The 18604-nt window shown below is 40.9% G+C and overlaps 1 protein-coding gene across 3 annotated transcripts in view; it reads left to right on the forward strand.

Moving 5' to 3' along the window:
* The window catches only part of ARHGEF4 (Rho guanine nucleotide exchange factor 4), a 329416-nt gene that overhangs the window by 69076 nt on the left and 241736 nt on the right, over window positions 1-18604 (forward strand). The window contains exon 1 of one of the 3 annotated variants that reach the window (XM_043492842.1): window positions 2244-2537. The exons of the other annotated variants lie outside the window; for them this stretch is intronic. Coding sequence (XP_043348777.1) covers window positions 2499-2537 — 39 coding nt within the window. The 5' untranslated portion in view covers window positions 2244-2498. Of the gene's footprint in view, window positions 1-2243; window positions 2538-18604 lie in introns of those variants that run through there. 3 annotated transcript variants of the gene reach the window in all.

Below are 18604 nucleotides of genomic sequence, written 5' to 3' on the forward strand. Positions count from 1 at the left end.
CAATAAGAGTCAGCCAGGAGAAATCGATCTACATGCAATGTCTTTAATAAATAGGAAAACAGAATCCAAAAACATTACAATAACTTTTTAGAACACACAATAACCCAAATGTCAATATTGCCAATCACAAATATTCAAAATTTCAGGTCTCCAAAATTGAGATTTTAAAGATATGTTTTAGGTTTTTAGTTGCCTTCTGCTTTGAGTCTTTTTTGGGGAGTTGTATTTTCAACTCCCTCCCCCCAGCCATTAGGGCTAGACATTTACTCTTTTAAAACAAATATGAAAGTTGAGGTTCATGATTCCAGGAGCTAGGGAAGTTTTGAGATTTGGCATTTGTAATAGCTAGGAACACAACTTCATTAAAGCAAAGCTGTCACTTGGTAATGAGTGCACACCATGCAGTTTAAACCACAGCTTGTATTGCATTTGCAGGCTTATGCTAACACTCAAACCAAATTGCTTGCCTGGTTTTTATTAAGTTAGGTATGTAGTGATATGAACAATCACAATCCTAACTTTCTTTTGCTGTTACAATAATTGCATGTGCAGAGTGAGTGTGTAAATGGCTAAACGGGCCTTACCCATCAGATACCTGTATGCGTATGTTACCACAGTAATCAAACCATAGATCTAGCAGTTTCGTTTTTAAAAAAAATATTGTAGTGGCTGTATGAAGATGCGCAGAGCTTTGGAATGTTAGAATTAGTCCGGGGGAGATGGATTAATGGATAGAGCACAGGTGATGCAGTCTGTGAGTGATTGCACAGAGAAGCGCACACACTCAGTGTACTGAGACAGAAAATACATTGCTTGTTAAGATTTTTTTGGTACGACTTTTGAATAGTTGAACTACTCAACACCAGCTATCATTTAATGAAAAACAGATGTAGGATGCTAGTACCAGTGCCTGATAATTGAAATAATGTATAAGTGCTCCCATAAGGTCCTGTGTAAACCACAAGGGTTGCCAATTTTGGTTGGAACTATTCCTGGAGGTTTCATCACATGACCTAATCTTTAATTAAAGATTAATCTTTAATTCCTGGAGACTCCGGACAATCCTGGAGGACTGGCAACCCTAGATTTCACAGACTGCACAGAAATTGTGATTCCATGTTAGATCCTGGTCTCACCTTGATTCCTTGCTGGGGCAGAGCCCCCTCTCATGACTGCTTGTGCTGCAAGTGGTGGATCCCAGTCTCAGCTACTAGGTAGCCAGTAGAAAAGGAGTACTTGTGGCACCTTAGAGACTAACAAATTTATTAGAGCATAAGCTTTCGTGAGCTACAGCTCACTTCATCTCACGAAAGCTTATGCTCTAATAAATTTGTTAGTCTGTAAGGTGCCACAAGTACTCCTTTTCTTTTTGCGAATACAGACTAACACGGCTGCTACTCTGAAACCTGTCATTAGATAGCCAGTGTTGCAGTCCTTCCCTTGGGTCTGCTGGGAGCTGCTCTGGAGTGTGCCGGGCTGGGGTTCCTAATCGCCATACGTTGTCAGCATCACGCCATGGGCAGGCTGGATAGGAAGCAGCAGCAGTGGCCTGGACTGGAGCTGAGCATGGAGCAAGCTAGGGTCTGATCCCTGTCGTGGGTTGGGCCAGGCCAGGAGGCCAGGGCCATGTAGTCACACACACACACACCTGACCTGCCATGCCACTCTACTCCCAGTCCACCCCCTTGGGGATGGGACAACCCACTAACCATCCCCAGGCCACAATCTCATTTATATACCTTTAATTTTTACCTGTCTTTAATTTTGAGTAAATTATAAACCTCTAAAGCTCGCAACAAAATGTGGACAGATCCTTTACTACAAAAGCATAAAGGCATAAGTTGCCTACTACAAAGGCATAAATAAAAGCCTACATAATCTCATAATGTATGGGGGAGAAAAAAATTAACATAAACTGAATATATCTGTACCCTACAATACTGACCTGCAAAATGCATCATTCCTGCCAGTTGTCTTCAGCTTTAGGGATAGACAGAGGGCTTATGCTGTTGTCTTCTCTCCCTTTAAATGACTGTAGTAAATTTAACACCCATTAATTGAGATTGCTGTTGACAAAAACAGAAGCTGGGGCGGGGCGGGGGGAGGGAATGTAAGTGAACATGTGTTGTGCTTTCTAGTTTCACTGGTTACCAGTTCTTTTAGTAGAGCTCACAAATAGCCATTCTTGGTTTAGTTTCTTTAGCAAATACAGTGGCATCACTCTGGGCATGCCTACTAGAAATGCTCTGGAGCCAGTAAACTGTGAACAAACCTGTTTGCATTGCTGTACTGTACAGCACAGCACAGATAAGCCCTAATTGTTATGCAACTCCTTAGCATAAGCTCCTGGCATGGCTCATATGCTTCTCTTGTACTAAGACTGTCCAAAATAGCAACAAGAAAGCATGTAACCAAAGACACAGCAGGAGTGTAGGAATTCACACAGGCCTCAGATGTTGTAAGGATTGAACGATTCCTCATTTTTTAAACCTCCAAAAATGCTAAGTATAATGTATTTTCTTCGGAGCTTCTTCAAGGTAAGCAATTTTTTACTTTTCTAAGTGTGTGTGTGCTTTGCCAAGAAGGAAACTAGCTGAGAAAGCTTTGTACAGGAATGGGGAAAACTGTGTTGCAATGACTGATGCCCAGTAACTAAGTGCACTCACTAGCTTTGTATTAACATTTTGATTTCTAGAAAGTTATGTTCTGCTACAATGAAAAGGAAAAAAACTTTCTGTGGTTTTGAGCCAGAGAAATTCTTACTAATTCAAACAGGAGATTTTTACGATCCAAGCCACTTTCAGAAACGGGGAGTTGTTGGCAGCAACTTTCAACAGATCCAGTGATGCATTTTCTGAGACACAAACCAATTGGAATTCATTATTCTTACATTTCCCTGAAGCTTTTGTTGCACTTTAAACATACTTAAGCAAAAGTGACATGGAACAAAAGCATCATCGAAAAATATTTTGTTTACATAAAATAGAACATCAAAAGTTGCAGATAAGCATAATCTTAGGTAGTTACCTATTCTATTAACATTCCCTTCCCAAATTCAGAAGCTAAGTAAGGGAAACTAAATTATCCTGGTGCAGTTTCATTATATCTGATGTAAAATAGCATGATAGAATTGTACAGTTATATAACTGAACTTCTTTTACTGTCATCTAATCGATAAAGCTAACAGTTGGAGATTTGAGAACAACATGTTCAGAGCAGTCTCATCAGTGGTATAGCACTTAAGCGTTGCAATGTCAATGTTTGTGACAGGATTTGTTAGATGTGTACATTAGCATTTTTGATAGATGATCAGAAATGTAAGGTGTAAGGAAGGTAAAGTTTTTAAACACTAACAGTGTTGGATTGATTACTGGTCAAAAGTGCTGTCATAATTTAGAGTGCGGTAGAGAATTATGCTAATTTGAAGGCAATTCCTTAGAGAATAAAATGCTGGTAATTGTATGAAAACTAACTTTCCATTGTACTGCCATTTTTACTTATACATCTTCAAATCAAACTAACTTACTACTTATTCTGCAGAATTGTTACTCTAGTGTAAAACAATCAGTAGTGTACCACACAACATTGCTGAAACTGGGTCTTTATGGGAAGTTTAAATGGGAAATCAACTGTCTCTGCATCCAAAATGGGAAAAGGTTTCACTTGGTCTTTAAACCAAAAGATGCAGCCCATCTCTTGCACCTGCTTTCACTATCCTTTTAAAATACAGTAATTTTCCTATAAAAATAAGTGTGTAATGTATGTAGCAACATGCTTTAGAATTGCAAATAAACACCTGTTCCACATTCAAGCTCCTTTCTTTTACCTCCCCATTTGATTGGAAAAGTTCTGTTTGGGACATTATAGAGAGTGGAAGTGAGGGACACACAGACAGACAGACTCCTTTGAGAACAGAGTAGAAGGATTTTTCTGCATCAGTTGCACATAATTATTAACTCATCAGGCTCATTCCAATATTGTCACCTGACAAGCTTTGGTCTTGAATAATGGTTGGCACAAAACACACACTTGCTATCTAGTAGTCGTCAATGTAAACATTTTATGTTGGCATGGTAAAATATCTTAAACATTTTTTAGATACAAAATAAATAAATGTTTTGATATGAGAAATGGGCATCCCCAAATATTAAGACATCAGAACACTAGATGAAATATAGGGATTGTCCCAGTAAAACTGGGACATATGAGCTCTGTTGTGATGACACTGAGCTGGGCTAAACTTTGTCATTTTGGATTTCGGGCGTATAATACTCTGTTTTGTTCAATGGGTTCAGTGTGGGTGAGTGTCAACTTTTGAGTTGAATGAACTAATTCTTAAAGTAAAACTCAGTCAAAATTGTTGGATCTTGTCAGGGTTGGTGTTGAAACAGGAAGGTTTGAGTTATACATACAAACAAACTTTTCCCTGGAACCTCTTTGGGAAGTGAGGGGTTTGCTTGAAGCTTGGTCTAGATTCACTCTAAACACATCCTACCCATAATAATGTTCTATGTCCTACAGTAATTGTATGTCACACTGCATTATGCTGTTTTGGTGAGGTGGACCACTGTTAGTATATCTATTATTGAACTTCTATAGCATCTACCATCTGTGGATTTCAAAGCACTGTTACAAGTATTAATATAGCCATACAGCTTCTTTGTAAGGAATAGCATTTTATGCATGGGAAGAAGAAGATACAATTAATTGTCTATGACCGCTGAGCAAATCCTGCAAATTTTGCAAATAGTCTGACTTCCAGCTTGGGAGACTAGCTCAATATGGGCCAGTTTTTGAGCTGACAGCAAGCTTTGTCCAATACTAATCACTTCCTGCTCAGTTAATGACAGGTTTCATAGTAGCAGCCGTGTTAGTCTGTATTCGCAAAAAGAAAAGGAGTACTTGTGGCACCTTAGAGACTAACAAATTTATTAGAGCATAAGCTTTCGTGAGCTACAGCTCACTTCATCGGATGCATTTGGTGGAAAAAACAGAGGGGAGATTTATATACACACACAGAGAACATGAAACAATGGGTTTATCATACACACTGTAAGGAGAGTGATCACTTAAGATAAGCCATCACCAGCGGGGGGGGGGGGGAGGAGGAAAACCTTTCATGGTGACAAGCAAGGTAGGCTAATTCCAGCAGTTAACAAGAATATCTGAGGAACAGTGGGGGGTGGGGTGGGGGGGAGAAATAACATGGGGAAATAACTGTAAGTCAGTGGTGTCTCGAAGATAGCTGGGAGTGCTGGTAACGTAGGGCCTGAGAAGGGAGTCTACATAGCCAGACAATCCTGCTGTCAGGGTGCCAATGCCTGAGATGATGGGGCGTCCAGGATTTCCAGGTTTATGGATCTTGGGTAGCAGATAGAATATCGAAGGTCGGGGTTCTAGGGGTGTGTCTGTGCGGATTTGTTCTTGTGCTTTTTCAGGGAGTTTCTTGAGCAAATGCTGTAGTTTCTTTTGGTAACTCTCGGGATCAGAGGGTAATGGCTTGTAGAAAGTGATGTTGGAGAGCTGCCTAGTAGCCTCTTGTTCATACTCTGACCTATTCATGATGACGACAGCACCTCCTTTGTCAGCCTTTTTGATTATGATGTCAGAGTTGTTTCTGAGGCTGTGGATGGCACTGTGTTCTGCATGGCTGAGGTTATGGGGTAAGCAATGCTGCTTTTCCACAATTTCAGCTCGTGCACGTCGGTGGAAGCACTTTATGTAGAAGTCCAGGCTGCTGTTTCGACCTTCAGGAGGAGTCCACCCAGAATCCTTCTTTTTGTAGTGTTGGTAGGAAGGTCTCTGTGGGTTAATATGTTGGTCAGAGGTGTGTTGCACTCCCAGCTATCTTTGAGACACCACTGACTTCCTGAGGAAACTACAGTCCATTGGTGATCTTCCTAAAAACACCATCCTAGCCACTATGGATGTAGAAGCCCTCTACACCAACATTCCACACAAAGATGGACTACAAGCCGTCAGGAACAGTATCCCCGATACTGTCACGGCTAACCTGGTGGCAGAACTTTGTGACTTTGTCCTGACCCATAACTATTTCACATTTGGTGACAATGTATACCTTCAAATCAGCGGCACTGCGATGGGTACCCGCATGGCCCCACAGTATGCCAACATTTTTATGGCTGACTTAGAACAACGCTTCCTCAGCTCTCGTCTCCTAACAAAGAAACAGAATGCCACTAGCCGTCACCTTCAGCCCCCAACTAAAACCTCTCCAATGCATCATCAAGGATCTACAACCTATCCTGAAGGACGACCCATCACTCTCACAGATCTTGGGAGACAGGCCAGTCCTTGCTTACAGACAGCCCCCCAATCTGAAGCAAATACTCACCAGCAACCACACACCACACAACAGAACCACTAACCCAGGAACCTATCCTTGCAACAAAGCCTGTTGCCAACTCTGTCCACATATCTATTCAGGGGATACCATCATAGGGCCTAATCACATCAGCCATACTATCAGAGGCTCGTTCACCTACGCATCTACCAATGTGATATATGCCATCATGTGCCAGCAATGCCCCTCTGCCATGTACATTGGTCAAACTGGACAGTCTCTACGTAAAAGAATGAATGGACACAAATCAGACGTCAAGAATTATAACATTCAAAAACCAGTTGGAGAACACTTCAATCTCTCTGGTCACTCGATTACAGACCTAAGAGTGGCTATCCTTCAACAAAAAAGCTTCAAAAACAGACTCCAACAAGAGACTGCTGAATTGGAATTAATTTGAAAACTGGATATAATTAACTTAGGCTTGAATAGAGACTGGGAATGGATGAGTCATTACACAAAGTAAAACTATTTCCCCATGTTATTTCTCCTCACCACCCCACCCCCACTGTTCCTCAGATATTCTTGTTAACTGCTGGAATTAGCCTACCTTGCTTGTCACCATGAAAGGTTTTCCTCCTTCTCCCCCCCTTCCCCCCCACTGCTGGTGATGGCTTATCTTAAGTGATCACTCTCCTTACAGTGTGTATGATAAACCCATTGTTTCATGTTCTCTGTGTGTGTGTGTATATAAATCTCTCCTCTGTTTTTTCCACCAAATGCATCCGATGAAGTGAGCTGTAGCTCACGAAAGCTTATGCTCTAATAAATTTGTTAGTCTCTAAGGTGCCACAAGTACTCCTTTTCTTTTTGCTCAGTTAATCTATCAAAATTATTCTCCATTAAAATAATCTAGATTTCACAGATTCCCAGGCCAGAAGAGACCATCATGATCATCTAGTCTGAACTCCTTTATGACACAGGCGAGAGAGCTTCCCCAAAATGATTCCTAGAGAAGATATTTTTGAAAAACATCTTTTCTTGATTTTGACATTGCAAGTGATGGAGAATCCAGCATGGCCCTTGGCAAATCATACCAATGGTTAATTACCCTCACTGTTAAAAATGTCTTATTTCCAGTCTGAATTTGTCTAGCTTCAACTTCCAGCCATTGGATCATGTTGTACCTTTCTCTGCTTGATTGAAGAGCCCATTATCAAATATTTGTTCCCTATTTGTTCTCTACAGCACGTGACAATGGCTGAAGTGTGGGGCTGATTGAGACACTATTAGTTAATTGCAAAACACCCAGAGAAGTTGGGTAATTTCTATACTCAAAATGCGTACTAGGCAAAGTTTTGCATCTGGGGTGGGGAAGATGCTGGATGTTGAGTACCAGAACTATTGAAAATGTAATCAAAGCATATGAGAGTACTTTCCTGTGGACTAATTATACAGTATGTGCTAAATTATGCTAAGAACTTTACAAACTTTATTTTTTATGTTCTGTGAACTTTGGGGCACAGACTAAGTTTGTAGACTCTTTGAAAAAGTGACCTGAGTGTAACCATAACAAAGACATTCGTAGACAACCTGAAGTGATTGGTCTGAGGTGTGAACTGTTACATATATCTCAATGGGGTGTTAACTCCAAGGCTTGCTGATCTGAAGAGCCTTGCCAGCACTACTCCAGTAGATGATTATGTTGCAGGAGAAGAGTGTCAGTGGGCCCAGCCCAGCCACCCAACCGGGTACATTCTGGCTTCAGGAGTAAGTACTGGCTGGCTCTTTCCTGGGAAAGGGTTAATTGGCTGTCCCTGCTTCTCAAGGGAAGAGATCCCAGCTGTAATTCCTGTGGGGAGAAGGAAGCACCAGGCTGTTGCACCTGCTTCTGGGAGGGAAAGTACCCCCCTGCTACTCCACAATGGGGCACAGCCATGGCAAAGAGATGGGCTTAAAGGGGAAGAGCCACAGGGGGACCCAGGATTGCTTTAATCTGATTTTGGCTGGAGGGTTTTCATAGTGTAGTGCCAGCTGTATTGGCTCTTTGCCTCCAGGAGCATCCTGGGCTGGCTGTTATGCCAGTTTCCCAGCCTGTTTATTCTGCCAGGGTGGCACAGGGAGTTTGGGATCTGGCCCAATACTTAGACAGATCATTATGAAGTTCCAGCTATTGCACCATAACCAGTGTTCAGCAAACACATTGATTTAATTTCTAACTATTGACCATTCTAGGGTTGTAATGGAAAACTTGCTGGAGATTTGTCCCATTACCCTGCAACTTCAGAGTGCGTCATGGGACAATTAACATATTATGAGCCTCATTTTTCAAAAAATCAGGCACCTAGGTTTGTAATAAAATTGTGGGCCTAGCTTGCATGTGCACTTACTCCAACTAGACCTCCAACAGATATGTGCCAATGGCCAAGTAGATTTGCCACAGACTATAACTTGAATGGCATCACAATTTCCGTCACTGCATGCTTAAAGTAGGCACAAAATTGGATGCAGCTCTAGATTTCAGAAGATCAGATGCAATCTTGTGGCTTAGGATATGTATCAGCATATATATTCTGACATATCTCTGAAGATCAAGATTTCCACCTCACATGAGTTAATGTAAGGACTTATGTTATTTTCCTTCCTTTCTTCCAAGAGAAATGTAAGGCTATATTTGACAATATCATATATTATGCATCCATGTGATTTTAATTGCTGATTTTTCTCACTAGCTACAGTAACTTTTTAATTAAAATGTCTTAAAATATCCTGCGCCTAAGGCACAATTCTTGTCGTGAAAATGTTTTTAGTTTTCATATAGTACACGCATAGAAATCAAAAGTATAACATTTCACTACAGGAGAGAGTCATATATACGTGAGTGGTTGGTCAGCCTGATTGGTCAGTATGCTCGTTTAAGTATGATACCCCAAAATACAGATTTTTATAATGCTGACTGTCACAGTCCAGGGCAACTGCACCTATATTTCCCTCCCTCGTGATCCACCAAGGGGACCCCTCTTGGTTCCTGGCTCATCAGCAATCACCTCTCTTGGACAAAGATCCACCTCTGTCTCCCTCCTGATTGGGGTTTTTCTAGGCCACACAGCTCCTTGCCTATGGGAAGATATTCCCAGCACACAATACTGCCTAAATGGGCCAGCATCTGTACTTTGCTTTCTCTCCGAAGACTATGAACAGCTGTAAATGTCAGCAATTGAAAGTTACCAGGCAGCTCTTTCTAAGCAAGCACATTTATTCTTAAAGCAAAAGCATTACAGAGAAAACATATTAAAAACAATAAAGGAGCCTACGCATATACTAATAAGCTTACTAGAGATTAATCCCCAACTCCAGCAGGGGCTCTGGTAGGAGTAAGTCCTGTAAACCCCACTAAGGAGTTTTTCTGTGGTTACAAGTTCATAACTGCTTTAGCTCAGAACAAACACAGTGACTGGGCAGCTCAGTCTCTTTCTTTACACAACTTGGGCCTTTGATCTTCAGATTTCTGGAACAGGTATTCTGTGGACAATGGTCCCTTCCTCGGGGTAGGTTTTTGCAGAATTGGCAGAAGGTATTTGCATTCTCCTCCCTCTAGAGATTTTCCCAGTAATTTAACTTCACACATATTGTCCAAAAGACCATGCTAGTCTGTTACCTTGTTACTTTTGATCATCAGTGGCTACAATAATACATAACCTTTGCATTTAATGGGCTCCAAAGATTCTTACACTTAATCCAATAAGGTTCCCCCTGGCCCCCAAGGATATTGCAGGAATTTGCCACATCTATCACACTGACTTCTTAAAGTGGTGACCACAGGAGAATGAATGACTGCCATGGTTAAAACTAATTTTACCCTCTTATTAATATGTAACATATTTTATTCAGTGACACTGAGTCATTCAAAACAAGGAGCCTCCTACAGTCAGTCTCAGTCCACATCTAATGGAGCTTGTACGGTAGTAAACAAGGCACCAGTGCAGATTTACCACTAATGTGTCAAAAACAGTACTTCTGTTGTTCTCCTAGTACTGAAGCTCCAATCTGCTAAAACCAATTTCTGGCCACTTTAAAAGGCTGATATGTGCTTGGGCTTTAATTGCTACAGTTATTAGTGCAATGCAGATTTGCTGATAGCTTTCCTGTTGCCATACCTGCAGCTGCAGGTCAATATGACTATATCCTAACTTTAAATCAGATACAAATATTGGGGTTTTGGTTCTGTTCCAATTGCCATGAATGAAATTGCACCACTCATGAAAACTCAATTTTTTTGGCATCTGCGCTCCATAGAACATATGTGAGCAATACCATTAGCTGCCTGCCATCTGTTTACAGTGGGATTGTTACCATGATAGCTGTATGATACCCAGGGGTCCTCACACCACTTTCTACTTGCTTATGTCTTGAAGACTAGATGACATGGCAAACATTGCAAGCTGTTGCCAAGGTATTTGGAAGGGATGAAAAAACTCTGTGGTGTAACAGTGCTGACCAGATGTTCCCCATTCAGAGAAATTTGAGAAATGAGCTCTCTCTTGAACCCCTGAACTTTCCCATAGAAATAGCCAGAATGTGATGGTCTTTCCATTCATACTGCAGCAGGTCTGTCATTAAAGCAAAGCATTTCATCCCAGTGTGAAAGAATCTAGAAAGATCTAAATGGGGCATACAGTGCTCTACAAGAAGAGCTAGGTTTACCCAATTATGGAACTTCATCAGTTCAGAACAGTTTCAGTGTTCAAAGAGATACTTTCATAAAGTGCCCTCAGCTGCAGCAACCTTCCTAGAATTCAGATCGATACTTTCTATTTTGGGGCTATGTTGGCTTCCTACCCAGCTCACTTTAAATCTAAACCTTGGATCTAAACCTATCTTCCTCTTTGAGCTATATGTTGAAAACTTTTATCCCAAGTTTACCTGAATCAGGTTTAAATTGCTTCACCAAGATATACATTTAGTTGATGTTTTGTCGGGACTTCATGGCTGTGTCAGCTGCTGCATACATGTAGTTAAGTTTGTGTGGTGTCCCAACCAATTCAGGCTTGGTTTATTTGGTTCAGTGGCTCTCCTCTAATCTGTTTGATGTAGTTTATCTTCCCTTATGACTGAAAAACTTTTGTCTCTATGCTGAGCTTCATTAGTCTCTGTATCTTGGAATCTGTAAAAGATCTGTATCCCTGGAAAAGCACCACTTTGTGGTTATACTGCTCAGGTGCAATAGCCAGAAGAAACATTACACTGAAAAGCACTTTTAATTGTAAAATATCAGACTGGGCTGGGCTCTGGGTATGTTAAAAGGCTTCTTTTGCTTTGACTTTTCTTATCCCTAGTGTGTGCTTTTTCTTTTTTCTTTTTTCAGGCTTGAAGACCTATTTAACTAAAGTCTTTTATTTACATTTTACATAACTAACACAAGACCAACCAGAGTGTGGTGGTGACTATAATCCAGAACCCCACCTTCCAAAATGGCAGCTAACCCTTGGTCTCAGCAGCTAAGCCCTGAGCAACTACTCTGCACCCCGTTAGCTCCATCTTTTTGCTGAGCTGAGCTGCCACAGGGTATATGGGGCACTCAATATCCCGAGTGGCCCAGTCTTGTGTTCCCTGAAGTGTATCTATTTGTCTTAAATGTTCCAGGTGGAAGAACATGATTTATGAAAGCCCTGTCCTTAAGATTGCATGGCACAGTAGTATCCCCTCATCTTAACCTCTAAAATTTATTTAAATGCTTTCCCCATTTTTCTTACTGTTCTGGCTCCCCTCTTGAATTCATTAATGGCTGCCTATATTTCTGGTGCTGCTGATTCTCTTGCAGTCAGCTTTATATTCTGAGCACCCTTTGTGTAAAGGTATCCTTATGCGATTAATATTTCAGTCCCTGCATCAAATTCAATCAGAGCTCTTGTCTTCAGATTACATACAATAATGCCAGTCACTCAGTCACAAATGGAACCTGCAACTGTGTCTGCTAATTAGTTTCCTTGCTGCACCAGAGAATGCCAGAGTATGACTCCATCATCCACTCCCTCAACATTCCCAGGCAACCCCTTTTACTTGGGCTTTAATGGCAGGACAGGGCCCATTGGTCTGTCCATATCCATCTTTATCTCTTGACTTAGATTTAGATTATAAACTACTTTGGGGGAGGCAACATCTTTTTTTTTTTCTGTGTTTGTACAGCATCTAGCACAGTGCGGTCTCTGCTACACATTTCCAGTCTCAGTAAAGTTCATACCTGCACTGCGTTGTATCCATTAAGGCTGATCTAAAAATAACATAACTTCTCTTTTTTTTCTTTCTTTTTATATTAAGGTAAGGCCATCAACGGTGTTGAAGGGGCCCACTGGCACCGCTCCATGCTGAAGCTAAGCTACTAGAAATCCTAAACTCTGTAGGGCCAGAAGAGTGGAGAGCTCTGCTCATATCACTTCCAATGTATAGCTACCTATGTGGATGCCCATGTCACGTACAGAATAGATACCTTTCCTAAGCAGGTTCTGGACAACCTACTAAAGAATTGATTACTGGAACACTTGCTCACATTGACTTAAGTGGGCCTATCCATGTGAGCAAGTGCTCAACAGCACAAATAAAGTTTCCACAACTGAACCTTAAATGTGCAGCAAACAGCACTGCTGGGAATCTTCCAATAGCAATAGGTGCTCTGTTTCTTCTGCCTGGGGGTGGTTCCGCTGACTCCCTCTTTTCCATGCCAGGCCACTCCTTCCCAGTATTAGCTGGGCATGGAAATTGTTTATGTGGCTTGTTGGCCCCTTACTGCTAAATACATCGCCTACAGAACTTGACCCATAGCGAATAAGCTAAGATTCATTAAGATGCTCTTGTCTGCACTTCTTGACCTCTGAGAGAAAGAGTGCTGAGAACAGCACTAATTGTAAGCTTATCTTACTGTTACATGTTGCTGCAGAGGGAACGAATAACACCTATAAATAATATGAGCACTACTTAACACTGGTGTACACCTAAAAATTAGATCAACCTAGCTATATCACTCAGGCTGTGAAAAATTTCACACTCTGTGTGATGTTGTTAGGTCGACCTTACCCCCGCTGTGGATGCAGCTAGGTTGATGAATGAGGCGGATTAACTACACTGATGGAAAACCCCCTTCCATTGGTAGAGAAAGTTTCTACACTATGGTGCTCCAGCAGTGCAGCTGCTGCACTGTAGCAGTGCAACTGTAACTGATTTAGTGTAAACATACCCTTATTTGTATGGCACTTCTCAAGAAGTGCTATCTATATAGGCTATATAATTACAGTATGCGTTTTGTTGACTGTTTCAAAAATATTGTCTATCCATTGCATCTGTGAAGGTTTAATCTCCCGACTAGTTATGTTAAACATCATTTATGACTGGGCAAGGATTATATAGTGTTCTTACTGTAGTTTCCTCCTTTCATAAAATAACAATAAGATCCATAGTTAGCAGCATTTGATTTGTTGTTTTTAGTGATGCATTCAACTTAAGGATGGTGCTTTTTGCTACAGTTCTATTCTGAATAATTTGGAAATCCTCTGACCTTCTTGTAATTTTTGTTTATATGAAACTTTAGGTGTGGATTTTTGAAGAAATATGTTAGTTTCATGTAGGTGTGTACCAGGCACTAGCTTGTAGGCAGGGACTCTGCTGAACATAGATTCACTCAAAAAAAAAAAATCAAAACATTGGCCGAGGGAAATATACATTGCTGTATATACAAGCATTGGCTGTGCGGTGGACAACAGTAACTTAGTTACATGCTGCCATTTTTTCAACACACATTTACAGGTTATCAAACTTTGGTACTTAATGCTGGGACTTCTCAGAGTTCACTCAGCACGCATTCCAGGTAGCAAATTCAGCTCATACAATCGCTAGGACTTGAACTTCCAAAATAGTAACAGAATTATAATGGACAGAAAAACATGCCCTTTCAGTATAGTGTGGGAAATGCTCTGCCCAAAACTTGCTTCACGCATGGCTAGGTTTAGCCAATGAACTGCTTATAACATACAGAAAACAAAGCTAATAACCAACCTGGAGCTAAAGTGATTGACCTACATCATCCTTATTTTAATACTAACTAAATAACACTAATATTTACAGTTTGTGAACAACCATATTGCACCAAATACCAATATACTTACCTGAGTATATGAACTCTACCCCATATGCTTGCAGACCCCTTAAACTATAAAGAAACAAACTTGTATGATTGCACATCATGTTGTACCAAGCATTGGTTTATACTGATGTGTGGAATGAGAACTGTATTAAGTACCAGTGACATTCATTCTTGCACATGTGTAGGCTTGGAAGAATTCAGTTTTTATGTTTTTATAATTTCAGTAGATATCTATGCTTATTTTTAAATATTTTTTTCAATTTGTAGCTATGAAAATTTTCAGTTTTGCACAATTATGGGTTTTAAGTAGGGCTGTCAAGCAATTATAAAAACTAATCGCGAATAATCGTGCGATTAAAAAAAACTAATCACGATTAATTGCACTGTTAAACAATAAGAATACCATTTATTTAAATATTTTTGGATGTTTTCTACATTTCTCAATATCTATTTCAATTACAACACAGAATACAAAGGGTACAATGCTCACTTTATATTTATTTTTTATTACAAGTATTTGCACTATAAAAAACAAAAGAAATCGTATTTTTCAGTTCACTGTACTGTAGTGCAATCTCTTTATCATGGAAGTTGAACTTACAAATGTAGAATTATGTACAAAAAACTGCATTCAAAAATAAAACAATGTAAAATGTTAAAGTCTGCAAGTCCACTCAGTCCTACTTCTTCTTCAGCCAATCGCTCAGGTAAACAAACTTGTTCATATTTGCAAGAGATAATGATGCCCACTTCTTGTTTGCAATGTCACCTGAAAGTGAGAACAGGTGTTCTCATGGCACTGCTGTAGCTGGCGTTGCAAGATATTTACATGCCAGATGTGCTAAAGCAGGGATCAACAACCTTTGGCCCGTGGCCTGCCAGGGTCAGCCCCCTGGCGGGCCAGGCTGGTTTGTATACCTGCCACGTCCGCAGGTTCGGCCGATTGCAGCTCCCACTGGATGTGCTTGCCGCCACTTCCCGCAGCCTCCATTGGCCTGGAATGGCCGAACCTGCGGATGTAGCAGGTAAACAAACTGGCCTGGCCCGGCCCGCCAGGGGGTTTACCCTGGCGGGCCACAGGCCAAAAGTTGCCAATCCCTGGCCTAATCCATCCAAGCCTACATATGTGTAATGAAACTACACCTAAAACCTATATACCTGGGTATCTTTTATCTATATTACCCGGGTGCTTGACTTTAATTATCCTTATAAAGCACAAACAGGACAAATTTTTAAATCTGTGGCTAAAGTTATGAACCCACATTCATACCTTAAGGTCCTAGATAAGTTACCTGACTTTCAGAGGTATTGAAGTAAATGGGAGCTGTGTTCTGCACCTCCAGTAACCAGGCTGTTTGTTTAGATGCCAGATGTGAAAACTTTGGCCGAAGTGACCTGTTCACAGCTGCAGAGGGCATCCTGGCCAGAATTAGATCTCATCTTAGTCATTTGTGTTGCCAAGATGCTCCGTGTTCTTGACCCCCGAACAAAGATGAAGGCTAATACTTTGCATGTCTGAAATGTCTTCCAGCAAAGGATCATGAAGTACTTTACATACATTGAATTAAGCCTCACAACGTAGTGCAACTCATCAATACCCTCAATACTTGGAAGTTCAGGAGGGGGGAGGCTTGTCAGACTGCACTATACCAGCTAACATTTTTCAAGAAAGCACATTGTGTAGACATATGTCAGTGGGCAGTGTGTCATGGGAAAAAGTGTTACAGCAGAGAAGCATACATGGTACTGAAGAAGAGAAACGATACAGCAGATAACTGCTTCTGTATGAAAGGAAATTAGGTGGCATAAGGAAAGAAAGCTATGTGATTATACTAGGAGTATACAAGAGGATTAAAGAATTAGCCGTGAAAAAGAAAGTATTTTAAACTAAAATTAAACAGGGTTTGGAGGATTTATGAATATGGGGGCAATGTAGACATAAAAATAGGGAGGCAAAAGGTAAAAATGAATTCATCACTTCAGAGTGATGGAGATAGGGCATTTTGCTTGCAATAGATTTTAAAGAGATACAAAGGCAAGTGTAGTACCGCTTAACATGTAAGGAGTCCAAACAATTAAAGGACATGCAGAACTGAAATTCTCTGAAGAGTTAATGAGGCTACGTGAATACCGGGACTTGAAATGAATAACCAGCCAGGAAATTCTCCAAGAACTTGCAGATATGTAGCTCAGCCGGGGTAGGGTGATCAGATGTCCCGTTTTTAAAGGGACGGTCCCATTTTTGGGGACTTTTTCTCATATAGGGGCCTATTACCCACACCCCCTCTGTCCCATTTTTTTTCCACAGTTGCTATCTGGTAACCCTAAGCAGGGGTAGATGTGTATCCATGGTACTGCTTCAGCTGGTGAGATGAGCTGAGGTGCTCAAGTTTAGTTTCCACATTTAAATATCGGTGAGGAAACAAGTTCCAGTGTCTAGATCATTGGCTTTTATGATTATTACTTATTTCAGTATGCAGGTGTGCATGGTACTTTACAGACAACATAGACTGGTCCATGCCCTGAGGGTCTTGCAGTCCAGCTGAGACCTTGTACCACCGAAGAGTAGATACATTTTAGGGATTAGGGTTACAACAGTAGAAGGAAACTTTACCGTACATCTGTTTTCCCAGCTCTTTATTTGAGAGCTGGTGCTGGGATGACCTTTTTAGTGATCAGGATTAATTTTAAATTGTACAAGTGCCCTGAAATATAGCAACACGGCATATTTTATACATTAAAACAATCTTCTAGGCATTTGTATACAACTATCACAGTAACCATCAGAACTGGCGGTCAGCTCTGGAAATTCCTGTGCGAGGTGATATATCATATGATGGAGAGAGACAAGTTCATGGGCAATATGTGAGCCAAATCCTGAAATCCCTGCTCAGCCTTTGCTTGGTCAAATTTCCTATGGACTTCAGGGTTTCACCTAAAAAGGATCTGGATTCCAAGAATATAAAAATAGACAGCTTGCCAATTGGCATTGTTTGGCAATCCTGTTGGCAGTGCTGGCAAAGAAGTCAGTCTGGGCTTGAGAGCTCAATATTCTCTTAACCTAAAGGTCGTCTCTCTACACATTGTGGTTGGAGTGCAGTGCTGGGATGCTTGCACTGCCACATAACTGTTTGGAGAAATAGGATTTCAATGAATGTGCTGTCAATCTAGTACCATTTGTTCAGAAATCATGTGTGATACTGCACCATAATTAAATGTTACAGTTAAAATATAGCAGAGGTCTGAAAATCTATGCCTAGGCCATTCTACAAAGCTTAAAATTACCTGACCCTGATGGTAGCCTTAGGCTCAGCTTTTGACCCCAGGGCAGTTATTACCTGAATAAAAATGCCAGAAGGCAAACCATGAGGCTTTGGAGTGATTATGTTACTAGCATCTATTCAGTTACTCTTGTGCAACATTTTGATTTATGTGCAGTGGTTTCAGGAAAGAAACACGAAGTTAAGATTAAAGGAAGGCACATTTTCTTATTTATAACACATGAGTGCTCCTGGAACAGCCATCTCGACAAACTGGTGCCTTGGCTTGTTGAGGCCTTTTGAACAAATAGCTGAAATGCTTCACAAGTAACACGGGAGCTGTCAGATAACACATTTAAAAATAAAAGGTGAGATGCTGGGGTGCCCTTCAGAAAACAGATCGTGCCAAGTTTACAGCTGGAAGTGCAGGCAGTTCCAACAGCAAGAGACTGTTCCCTCTTCTTGCTAGAACACTGCTTGCCTTAAACACTATTCACAAAGCAACTTTCTACCATGAACCTAAGTGGTTAGGGGCCCAGTTAATTATTCTTTAATGTTGGAGTGCCACCACTACATACGTATCCTGGGTATTCACACCACACACATTTCTGCAGTGGCAAACTGGAGGCAACATCCATGCTTTGAGTAAAATAGAGCCAGATCATACACATGTGCTTTATAAGGAACCACACAGCTTTCTTCCCTCTCCAATGAGATCTCATCTCATAGACTTCTGTATTACTGCAAAACTATCAGTGGAAAAGTAGAGTGGGAATGGGCTGCAGATATCCAGAGGGACTGGAAGAATACTCATCTGCCCCCAGGCTCTTATAGGGGCCGGATCTTTCCAATTTCCTGAATCTAAACTATTAAATAGACAATACATGGCCAAGGTTTCAATCCTGG

This window comes from Dermochelys coriacea, chromosome 9 (assembly GCF_009764565.3).
Source record: "Dermochelys coriacea isolate rDerCor1 chromosome 9, rDerCor1.pri.v4, whole genome shotgun sequence".
In the NCBI taxonomy this organism is placed as follows: domain Eukaryota; kingdom Metazoa; phylum Chordata; order Testudines; family Dermochelyidae; genus Dermochelys; species Dermochelys coriacea.